A 12,529-nucleotide genomic window follows, 5' to 3' on the forward strand; every position below is an offset into this window, starting at 1 on the left:
TCTCCACTTGCCTGGATGGGTGCAGCTCCAACAACACTCAAGAAGCTCAACACCATCCAGGACAAAGCAGCCCGCTTGATTGTCAACCCATCTACAAACATCCACTCACTCCACCACCGACGCACAGTGGCAGCAGTGTATACCATCTACAAGATGCACTGCAGCAACTCACCAAGGCTCCTTAGACAGGAGCTTCCAAACCTGCGACCTCTGCCAACTAGAAGGACAGGGGCAGCAGAGTTATGGGAACACCACCACCTGCAAGTTTGCCTCCAAGTCACACACCATCCTGACTTGGAACTATATCGCCGTTCCTTCACTGTCACTGGGTCAAAATCCTGGAACTCCCTTCCTAACAGCACTGTGGGTGTACCTACCCCACATGGACTGCAGCGGTTCAAGAAGGCAGCTCACCACCACCTTCTCAAGGGCAATTAGGGATGGGCAATAAATGCTGGCCTGGCCAGCAATGCCCACATCCCATGAACAAATTTAAAAAGAAGATATTCGGCTATATCTCACCACCACCTTTCTCGCTCCCTCCACTGTCCCTAAATTTTCAGACTGTTTGTTCAACATCCAGTACTCGATGAGCAGATATTTCCTCCAATTAAATATTGGGAAGATTGAAGCCATTGTTTTCAGTCCCCGCTCCACACTCTGTTCCCTAGCTATTGACTCGATCCCTCTCCCTGGCAACAGTCTAAGATTAAGAAAGTCTGCTTGCAACCATGGTGTCACAAGAGAAGGAGCAGTACTGGACCTAATCCTAGGGAATGAAGCTGGACAAGTGGTAGAAGTGTCAGTGGGGGAGCATTTCGGGGATAGTGACCATAACTCTGTAAGATTTATGGTAGTTATAGAAAAGGACAAAGCCGGACCCGAAATAAAGGTACTGAATTGGGGGAAGGCCGATTTCAATATGATAAAACAGGATCTGGCCAAAGTGAACTGGGAGCAGCTACTTGTAAGAAAGTCTACATCAGACCAGTGGGAGTCATTCAAAGAGGAAATAGTGAGAGTTCAGAGCAACATGTTCCCATTAAGGTGAAGGGTAGGACTAACAGGCCCAGGGAACCATGGATGTCAAGAGATATAGAGGATTGGATCAGGAATAAAAAGGAGGCTTATGGCAGATTCAGAGCGCTGAAAACAGCGGAGGCACTAGAGGAGTATAGAAAGTGTAGGGGAGACTTAAAAAAGTAATTAGGAGAGCGAAGAGGGGACATGAAAAAACATTGGCGAGCAAGATAAAGAAAAATCCGAAGGCATTTTATAAGTATATTAAGGGCAAAAGGATAACCAGGGAAAGAGTAGGGCCCATTAGGGACCAAAGTGGCAATCTGTGTGTGGAGCCGGAGGACACAGGTGAGGTTTTAAATGATTACTTTTCATCTGTTTTCACTATGGAGAAGGATGATGTAGGTGTAGAGATCAGGGAGGGGGATTGCGATATACTTGAACATATTAACATTGAAAGGGAGGAGGTATTAGATGTTTTAGTGGGCTTAATAGTGGATAAATCCCCAGGCCCAGATGAGATGTATCCCAGGCTGTTATGTGAGGCAAGGGAGGAGATAGTGGGGGCTCTGACACAAATTTTCAGATCCTCTCTGGCCACAGGAGAGATGCCAGAGGACTGGAGGACAGCGAATGTGGTACCATTATTCAAGAAGGGTAGTAGGGATAAACCAGGTAATTACAGGCCAGTGAGTCTAACATCAGTGGTAGGGAAACTATTGGAAAAAGTTCTGAGAGACAGGATTAATCTCCAATTGGAGAGGCAGGGATTAATCAGGGATAGTCAGCATGGCTTTGTCAGGGGGAGATTGTGTCTAACTAACTTGATTCAATTTTTCGAGGAGGCCTCTTATGCATCCCTGATTTTAATTGCTGCACCATTGGCGGCTGGGCCCTAAACTCTGGAATTCTCTCCCTACCCTTCTCCGCCTTTCCTTTCTCCTTTAAGACATTCCTTAAAATCTACCCCTTTGACGAGGCTTTTGGTCATCTGCTTTAATATGTCCTTAAGTTGCTCGAGAAAGAGCCTTGGGCTGTTTTTTTGTGTCAGAGGCCCTATATAAATACAAGGTATTGTTGTTGTTGTTGTTTGTTACTGGAATTGATTCCATTAGCCACGTGTGGAGCAGGAGAACGAGACGGAAATTCAGGGAGAGTGTTCAATAAAAACAGGAAGTGCTTTAAATACTCAGCATGTCTCTGTACTCGAGAGGTTAATAATTGAGAAAACAGATGAAGTGATGCAAAAACAAATAAACCAAGGAGTTGGAACACGTAAAATACTCACATGGTTTTTACTCCTGATCTTTGACAGGTGGTGTTAATCTCTTGCCATTTCTTTAAGGGCTTAATACATAATACTTTTAAAATCTTCATTCTGCCCTGTTACTCCTCGGGCCTCCTCACCACTTTTAGATGCGCAAAAGCCAAAATTAACCCTTTGGTCTGGCACAGGTTTTCCCTGATTCACTGAAAATAATGTGGTAGAAAGTCAGTGTTCTGTACTGGGCTGCTTGCCAACCCACTGTTTGTCAGCCGTCTGAGAAACTGGGCGTCTGTGGTGCTAGCCCCCAATGATTGAGGATCGAGTCCTGTTTTGTGCTCACGGAAAGTTGGGGGATAAAAGTAGCCAATCAGTCCCAGTGAAGCTTCACACTCCAATAAACTCTGTCCAGCTCTAAAGTCCTTTGGCACTAATTTACTCCACTAGTACCCTTTGACCTTAGCTCACAAGACCCCCTCCCCCCCCCCCCCAAGGGGGTAATTTTAACCCAGAGGTACACATGGGTTTGGGTGCGGGTAGACCGCAAAAAATGAGAGTGCATCGAGAAGCTGACTCTAACTGTGTTTAACTGGAGTGTGTTAGGCAGCTGCTGCTTTCGGAGGGGTGGACTGCATATTAATTTGGGTTAATTACCCAATTGTTCGGATATTCCAAGTAACTTAAATTTAGCAGCGCATCCAGAAACCCAGCAGTGAAAGCGTGGTGAGAACACAGCAACAACCGAGGGGCTGATTCAAACTCATGGAAATACTGGAATTAATCCTCAGTACTCTCAGCTACTTTCTCGGTTTCGTGTTAGAAAGGGTTTGTTCACTGGTACTTTTGCTGAGACGTCACTTCCTACACTTTGGCTGTTCTCAGAATCACATCAGGATGGGTGGAGTCTTGGTTATTTTAGAATGGAGCTCGGACCGCAGCCTCACCGCTCCAGCGACCCGGGTTCGATTCCGGGTACTGCCTGTGTGGAGTTTGCAAGTTCTCCCTGTGTCTGCGTGGGTTTCCTCCGGGTGCTCCGGTTTCCTCCCACATGCCAAAGACTTGCAGGTTGATAGGTAAATTGGCCATTAGAAATTGCCCCTAGTATAGGTAGGTGGTAGGGAAATGTGGGGATGTGGTAGGAATATGGAATTAGTGTAGGATTAGTACAAATGGGAGGCTGATGGTCGGCACAGACTCGGTGGGCCGAAGGGCCTGTTTCAGTGCTGTATCTCTAAACTAAACTAAACTAAACTAAACTTTGACCAGCTCCAGCAGCAGCTGCTGTTCAGAGACTTGCAGTTGGACTGTAGAGAGGGGAACAGTTTTCAACAGGTATTACCCACAACACAGGGTGTGCAGGCAAAGGTTGAATCTTCTTGACATGGAGAATCATCAACATTTCAAGGGGCTCAGGATGATGCAGCAGGTAATTTTTTTTTTTAGATTAGAGATACAGCACTGAAACAGGCCCTTCGGCCCACCGAGTCTGTGCCGAACATCAACCACCCATTTATACTAATCCTACACTAATCCCATATGCCTACCAAACATCCCCACCTGTCCTTATATTTCCCTACCTACCTATACTAGTGACAATTTATAATGGCCAATTTACCTATCAACCTGCAAGTCTTTTGGCATGTGGGAGGAAACCGGAGCACCCGGAGAAAACCCACGCAGACACAGGGAGAACTTGCAAACTCCACACAGGCAGTACCCAGAATTGAACCCGGGTCGCTGGAGCTGTGAGGCTGCGGTGCTAAGCACTGCGCCACTGTGCCGCCCCACCCGTAATGGCAGACACCTACAGCCTCTGGAAGATGACCTGCTGTTTTCTCGACCTGGTGGCCACACATTACCAGTGGCTGCCAAAGTCACCGCCTCCCTCAACCTTTTTCCCTCTGAATGCTTCCATGCTTTTCCAGAGACAGATCCAAGATCTCTCATGAAAATGCACAAAACAGGAGCCTGATGGTTTGTTTGTCAGGGCTGGCACTTATGTGACGTTTGGCACCGATGATGCCAGACAGAATGAGCGGCTGCTCGGGTTTCTGGTTCTGGCTTCCCACAGGTACAGGGTGTCATCAAATGTACACAGAGCAATCAGAACACCCCAGATCACCCAGGAACGTTCACCAACTGCAAGGGCTTCCACTCCATTCATATACAGCTGGTGTGCAAGCACAGAAATATTTCTGCAGGTGTGCACAGTATTTCCAGTGTGCTGCACTGACACTTTGGTCCTGTGACTGTCTAAGCTCCCTGAACTCTTCAGACCTGCATCCAGTTTTAAGGGGTGGCTGTGAGAGAAACAAAGGATATCCAATTAAAATAAAAGCAAAATACTGCGGATGCTGGAAATCTGAAATAAAAACAAGAAATGCTGCAACCACTCAGCAGGTCTGGCAGCATCTGTGGAAAGAGAAGCAGAGTTAACGTTTCGGGTCAGTGACCCTTCTTCGGAAGGGATGAACCTGGATGAAAACACAATCAGAAACATGCAGCACTCCCTCAGTACTGAACCTCCAATAATGTGGTATTCTCTCAGTACTGACCCTATGACCGTATCTGAGCCCTCAGTACAGCCACTCCGAAAGTGCAGCACTCCCTCAGTACTGACCTCCGACAGTGCAGCACTCCCTCAGTACTCACCTCCTACAGTGCAGCACACCCTCAGCACTGACCCTCTGACAATGCAGCACTCCCTCAGGACTGACCCTCCGACAGTGCAGCACTCCCTCAGTACTGACCCTCCGACAGTGCAGCACTCCCTCAGTACTGACCCTCCGACAGTGGAGCACTCCCTCAGTACTGACCCTCCTACAGTGCAGCACTCCCTCAGCACTGACCCTCTGACAATGCAGCACTCCCTCAGTACTGACCCTCCGACAGTGCAGCACTCCCTCAGTACTGACCCTGCGACAGTGCAGCACTCCCTCAGCCCTGATCCTCTCCTTTGTCGACACTGAAACCCATTTGCCACTGTTTTTCCCATTCACTTAATCCATGAAAATCTCTGTAATTTTATGCTCCCGTCTACAGTGCTGCCTATCTTTGTCTCATCAGCAAACTTGGACATCTGGCTTTCTGTTCCATGATCTAATTCATTTAAGTTGAAGGTCAAACAAAGCTGCAGCCATTTCGAGAAACCTGCCCATTATCTCTAAATCCTGTCAATCAGTCAGTTTTTCAGCCAGGTCATGAATTTGCCTTCAATTCCGACAGCTCCAACTTTAGCTAACAATCTCTTCTGGAAGTTCATATAAATAATATCCAGCGACAGTTCCCTGTCCACTTCTTTAGTCTCCTCTTCAAAAAAAATTCAATCAGTTTCATCAGGCATGTACTCTTTACAAACCCGTGCTGGCACTCTGATCAGCTGGAAATTCTTAAGGTTTTTTTTATATTGGTTTGTGTGTCGCTGATGAGGCCAACATTTGTTACCCATCTCTGATTGCCCTTGACAATTGGGTGGCTTGCTAGGCCATTTCAGAGGGCAGTTAAGAGTTAACCACATTGCTGTAGGTCTGGAGTCACATATAGGCCAGACCAGGTAAGGACAGCAGATTTCCTTCCCTAAAGGACATTAGTGAATCAGATTGGTTTTTACAACAATCGACAATGGTTTCCTGGTCATCATTAGACTAGCTTTTAATTCCAGATTTATTAATTGAATTCAAATTTCACCTCCTGTCGTGGTGGGATTCGAACCCATGTCCCCAGACCATGTCCCCGTTCCGAAGAAGGGTCACTGACCCGAAACGTTAACTCTGCTTCTCTTTCCACAGATGCTGCCAGACCTGCTGAGTGATTCCAGCATTTCTTGTTTTTGTCCCCAGAGCATTAGCCTGGGTCTCTGGATTACTAGTCCAGTGACAATACCACGACACCACGACCTCCCCAGCCATCCTATCCTTAGTTATAGACTTTAGTAATTTCTCAACAACAGCTGTTCGGCTAACTGGTCTATAATTCCCTGGTTTTCCTTTCTCACCTTTCTTAAAAAGCAGAGTAACATGCTCAAATTTACCAATCTAAAGGAACGATTCCTGAATCGAGGCAACTTTGGAAGATTATAGTTAAAACATATGAAATGTTCTTATCTACTTCCTTTAAAACTCTGGGATGGAGTCAGGTCCTTGAGATTTGTTGCTCTTTAGTGCCATTATTTTCTTCAGCGTGAGGGCTCCCACAGTTGAATAGCCTTCTCAGTACTCATTGGTTGTGCTTACTTTGGAAGAACGGCTGTTTGGATGAATTAGCACAAAGTAGCAAAGTACCATGGAACTTCTGCAGCAGATTCAGCATCTGTAGGAGAGCTGGATGTAGGGGGTGGGGTGTGGGAGGGGGTGTGCATGCAGGAGAGGGGGTGGGAGTACTGGGAAGGGGCACAGGGAATGGTTACAGGGAGAGGGACAGCCCACACTGTAATAAAATGAAGAGGCAATGAGATTATTTGAGATGTTGTATGTGTCATTAAAATGGTATTCTATATTTTCAGCGATAGATTGCGGGATACCGCGATCACTGCAGGACGGTTTCATCACATTCTATACAAAAGACAACCTCACACTGTTTGGGAGTCAGATTGAATATTCATGTTTTGCCATATTTTATCGGATGGAGACAGAACTGAACAGTAAGTGGCTCAGTTTCACTCAAATGAAAGACAAGAATATCTTACTGGAACAGAGTGGGTGTCAATCATTCCAACATGCAGGGTGGATGGCTGATTGGTTAAAAATCCCTCTCATACCACATGCTTCCGTCCAACAACACCTCAATAATCAGGTCTGTTTTAGACCATGGGATTCATAGAATATTTCAGCACAGAAACTAGCCTTTTGGCCAAATATAAATGTTTGGCAGTGTTCACCACAGAATAACTCAGCCTGGAGAGTGGGTTATTAAAGGGAGTGAGGGGGAGAGTGAGATGAGACTGGGCGGGATATTAAATGGTACAGGGCGTGATTGGGAGTGTGGGATTAGACTGGGGAAGATATTAAATTGTGTGGGCGGCAGTGGGATTCGATTGGGTGGGATATTGAAGGGTGTTGGGAGTGAGGGGGAGAGTGGGATTAGACTGGGTGGAATATTAAAGTGTGTTGGGAGTGAGGGGGAGAGTGGGATTAGACTGGGTGGGATATTAAAGGCTGTGGCAGTAAAGTGGAGAGTGGGATTAGAGCGGGTGGATTATTAAAGGGTGTAGGGAGAGGGGAAGAGTGGGATTAGTTTGGTTGGATATTAAAGGGTGGGGGAGAGTGGATTTAGACTGCGTGGGATATTGAAGAGTGAGGGGAGAGTGGGGTTAGACTGGATGGGATATTAAAGTGTGTTGGGAGTGAGGGGGAGAGTGGGATTAGACTGGATGGGATATTAAAGGGTGTTGGAAGTGAGGGGGAGAGTGGGATTAGACTGGTTCGGATATTAAAGGGTGTGGGGAGTGAGGGGGAGAGTGGGATTAGACTGGGTGGGATATTATAGGGTGTGGGAGTGAGGGGGAGAGTGGGATTAGACTGGGTGGGATATTAAATGGTGTTGGGAGTGAGCGGAGAGTGGGATTAGACTGGGTGGGATATTAAAGGGTGTTGGAAGTGAGGGGGAGAGTGGGATTAGACTGGTTCGGATATTAAAGGGTGTGGGGAGTGAGGGGGAGAGTGGGATTAGACTGGGTGGGATATTATAGGGTGTGGGAGTGAGGGGGAGAGTGGGATTAGACTGGGTGGGATATTAAAGGCTGTGCGAGTAAGGGGGAGAGTGGGATTAGACTGGGTGGGATATTAAAGGGTGAGGGGGCGAGTGGGATTAGATTGGGTGGGATTTTAAAAGGTGTGGGGAGTGAGGGGGAGAGTGGGATCAGACTGGGTGCGATATTAAAGGGTGTGGGGAATGAGGGGGAGAGTGGGATTAGACTGGGTGGGATAATAAAGTGTGTGGGGAGTGAGGGGGAGAGTGGGAAGGACTGGGTAACATATTAAAGTGTGTGGGGGGAGAGTGTGATTAGATTGGGTGGGATATTAAAGGGTACGGGGAGTGAGGGGGTGAGTGGGATTAGACTGGGTGGGATATTAAAGGCTGTGGGAGTAAAGAGGAGAATGGGATTAGACCGGGTGGATTATTAAAGGGTGTTGGGAGTGAGGGGAAGAGTGGGATTAGTTTGGTTGGATATTAAAGGGTGTGTGGAGTGAGGGGGAGAGTGGGATATTAAAGGGTGTAGGGAGTGAGGGGAGAGTGGGATTCGACTGGGTAGGATATTAAAGGGTGTGGGAGTAAGGGGCAGAGTGGGATTAGATTGGGTGGGATATTAGATTAGATTTTAGATTAGAGATACAGCACTGAAACAGGCCCTTCGGCCCACCGAGTCTGTGCCGACCGTCAACCACCCATTTATACTAATCCTACGCTAATCCCATATTCCTACCAAACATCCCCACCTGTCCCTATATTTCCCTACCACCTACCTATACTAGTGACAATTTATAATGGCCAATTTACCTACCAACCTGCAAGTCTTTTGGCTTGTGGGAGGAAACCGGAGCACCCGGAGAAAACCCACGCAGACACAGGGAGAACTTGCAAACTCCACACAGGCAGTACCCGGAATCGAACCCGGGTCCCTGCAGCTGTGAGGCTGCAGTGCTAACCACTGTGCCACTGTGCCGCCCTAAAGTGTGTTGGCAGTGAGGGGGAGAGTGGGATTCGACTGGGTGGGATATTAACGGGTGTGGGGAGTGAGGGGGAGAGTGGGATTAGATTGGTGGGATATTGAAGGGTGTTGGGAGTGAGGGGGAGAGTGGGATTAGATGGGTGGGATATTGAAGGGTGTTGGGAGTGAGGGGGAGAGTGGGATTAGACTGGGTGGGATATTATAGTGTGTGGGAGTGAGGGGAGAGTGGGATTAGACTGGGTGGGATATTCAAGGGTGTGGGGAGTAAGGGGCAGTGTGGGATTAGGCTGGTTAGGATATTAAAGGGTGTGGGGAGTGAGGGGGAGAGTGGGATTCGACTGGGTGGGATGTTCAAGGGTGTGGGGAGTGAGGGGAGATTGGGATTAGACTGGGTGGGATATTGAAGGGTGTTGGGAGTGAGGGGGGGGAGTGGGATGAGAATGGGTGATATATTAAAGGGTGTTGGGACAGAGGGGGAGAGTGGGATTAGACTGGATGGGATATTCAAGTGTGTGGGGAGTGAGGGGCAGAGTGGGATTAGACTGGGTGGGATATTAAAGTGTGTTGGCAGTGAGGGGGAGAGTGGGATTAGACTGGTTCGGATATTAAAGGGTGTTGGGGAGTGAGGGGGAGAGTGGGATTAGACTGGGTGGGATATTAAAGGGTACGGGGAGTGAGGGGGTGAGTGGGATTAGACTGGGTGGGATATTAAAGGCTGTGGGAGTAAAGAGGAGAATGGGATTAGACCGGGTGGATTATTAAAGGGTGTTGGGAGTAAGGGGGCGAGTGGGATTAGACTGGGTGGGATATTAAAGGGTTTGGGAGTAAGGGGGCGAGTGGGATTAGACTGGGTGGGATATTAAAGGGTGTGTGGAGTGAGGGGGAGAGTGGGATTAGACTGGGTGGGATATTAAAGAGTGTGGGGAATGAGGGGGAGGGTGGGATATTAAAGGGTGCAAGGAGTGAGGGGAGAGTGGGAGTAGACTGCGTGGGATATTAAATGTTGTGGGAGTAAGGGGCAGAGTGGGATTAGATTGGGTGGGATATTAAAGAGTGTGGGGAGTGAGGGGAAGAGTCGGATGAGATTGGGTGGGATATTTAAGAGTTTGGGGAGTGAGGGGAGAGTGCGGTTAGACTGGGTGGGATATTAACGGGTGTGGGGAGTGAGGGGGAGAGTGGGATTCAACTGGGTGGGATATTAACGGGTGTGGGGAGTGAGGGGGAGAGTGGGATTAGATTGGGTGGGTTATTAACGGGTGTGGGGAGTGAGGGGGAGAGTGGGATTAGATGGGTGGGATATTGAAGGGTGTTGGGAGTGAGGGGGAGAGTGGGATTCGACTGGGTGGGATATTATAGGGTGTGGGGAGTGAGGGGGAGAGTGGGATTAGATTGGGTGGGATATTAAAGTGTGTTGGGAGTGAGGGGGAGAGTGGGATTCGACTGGGTGGGATATTATAGGGTGTTGGGAGTGAGGGGGAGAGTGGGATTAGATGGGTGGGATATTGAAGGGTGTTGGGAGTGAGGGGGAGAGTGGGATTAGATGGGTGGGATATTGAAGGGTGTTGGGAGTGAGGGGGAGAGTGGGATTAGACTGGGTGGGATATTATAGTGTGTGGGAGTGAGGGGGAGAGTGGGATTAGATTGGGTGGGATATTAATGGGTGTGGGGAGTGAGGGGGAGAGTGGGATTAGATTGGGTGGGATATTATAGGGTGTGGGAGTGAGGGGGAGAGTGGGATTAGACTGGGTGGGATATTATAGGGTGTGGGAGTGAGGGTGAGAGTGCGATTAGACTGGTTGGGATATTCAAGGGTGTGGGGAGTAAGGGGCAGTGTGGGATTAGGCTGGTTAGGATATTAAAGGGTGTGGGGAGTGAGGGGGAGAATGGGATTCGACTGGGTGGGATGTTCAAGGGTGTGGGGAGTGAGGGGAGATTGGGATTAGACTGGGTGGGATATTGAAGGGTGTTGGGAGTGAGGGGGGGAGTGGGATGAGAATGGGTGAAATATTAAAGGGTGTTGGGACAGAGGGGGAGAGTGGGATTAGACTGGGTGGGAAATTATAGGGTGTGGGGAGTGAGGGGGTGAGTGGGATTAGATTGGGTGGGATATTAACGGGTGTGGGGAGTGAGGGGGAGAGTGGGATTAGATTGGGTGGGATATTAAAGTGTGTTGGCAGTGAGGGGGAGAGTGGGATTCGACTGGGTGGGATATTAAAGGGTGTGGAGAGTGAGGGGGAGAGTGTGATTAGATTGGGTGGGATATTAAAGGGTACGGGGAGTGAGGGGGTGAGTGGGATTAGACTGGGTGGGATATTAAAGGCTGTGGGAGTAAAGAGGAGAATGGGATTAGACCGGGTGGATTATTAAAGGGTGTTGGGAGTGAGGGGAAGAGTGGGATTAGTTTGGTTGGATATTAAAGTGTGTTGGGAGTCAGGGGGAGAGTGGGATGAGACTGGGTGGGACATTAAAGGGTTTGGGAGTAAGGGGGCGAGTGGGATTAGACTGGGTGGGATATTAAAGGGTGTGTGGAGTGAGGGGGAGAGTGGGATTAGACTGGGTGGGATATTAAAGAGTGTGGGGAATGAGGGGGAGGGTGGGATATTAAAGGGTGTAAGGAGTGAGGGGAGAGTGGGAGTAGACTGCGTGGGATATTAAATGTTGTGGGAGTAAGGGGCAGAGTGGGATTATACTGGGTGGGATATTTTTGGGTGTGGGAGTGAGGAGGAGAGTGGGATTAGATTGGGTGGGATATTGAAGGGTGTTGGGAGTGAGGGGGAGAGTGGGATTAGATGGGTGGGATATTGAAGGGTGTTGGGAGTGAGGGGGAGAGTGGGATTAGATTGGGTGGGTTATTAACGGGTGTGGGGAGTGAGGGGGAGAGTGGGATTAGATGGGTGGGATATAGAAGGGTGTTGGGAGTGAGGAGAGTGTGGGGTTAGAATGGGTGGGATATTAAAGGGTGTGGGGAGTGAGGGGGAGAGTGGGATTAGATTGGGTGGGATATTGAAGGGTGTTGGGAGAAAGGGGGAGAGTGGGATTAGACTGGGTGGGATATTATAGGGTGTGGGAGTGAGGGGGAGAGTGGGATTAGATTGGGTGGGATATTAAAGGGTGTTGGGAGTGAGGGGGAGAGTGGGATTAGATTGGTGGGATATTGAAGGGTGTTGGGAGTGAGGGGGAGAGTGGGATTAGATTGGGTGGGATATTAAAGTGTGTTGGGAGTGAGGGGGAGAGTGGGATTCGACTGGGTGGGATATTAACGGGTGTGGGGAGTGAGGGGGAGAGTGGGATTAGATTGGTGGGATATTGAAGGGTGTTGGGAGTGAGGGGGAGAGTGGGATTAGATGGGTGGGATATTGAAGGGTGTTGGGAGTGAGGGGGAGAGTGGGATTAGACTGGGTGGGATATTATAGTGTGTGGGAGTGAGGGGGAGAGTGGGATTAGATTGGGTGGGATATTAATGGGTGTGGGGAGTGAGGGGGAGAGTGGGATTAGATTGGGTGGGATATTATAGGGTGTGGGAGTGAGGGGGAGAGTGGGATTAGACTGGGTGGGATATTATAGGGTGTGGGGAGAAA

General features: G+C 48.8%; 1 protein-coding gene across 8 annotated transcripts in view; it reads left to right on the plus strand.

The window, feature by feature from the left end:
- Positions 1-12,529, plus strand: part of masp1 (MBL associated serine protease 1) — a 354,556-nt gene that overhangs the window by 163,365 nt on the left and 178,662 nt on the right. For all 8 annotated transcript variants that reach the window (XR_010976007.1, XR_010976006.1, XM_068042858.1 and 5 more), the window contains exon 9: positions 6,786-6,923. Coding sequence is in view for 6 of the 8 variants with exons in the window: in XM_068042858.1 (XP_067898959.1) it covers positions 6,786-6,923 (138 nt within the window). In the remaining 2 variants the exon portion in view is untranslated. The remainder of the gene's footprint in view (positions 1-6,785; positions 6,924-12,529) is intronic.

The sequence above is a fragment of the Heterodontus francisci genome, chromosome 11 (assembly GCF_036365525.1).
Source record: "Heterodontus francisci isolate sHetFra1 chromosome 11, sHetFra1.hap1, whole genome shotgun sequence".
Lineage (NCBI taxonomy): Eukaryota > Metazoa > Chordata > Chondrichthyes > Heterodontiformes > Heterodontidae > Heterodontus > Heterodontus francisci.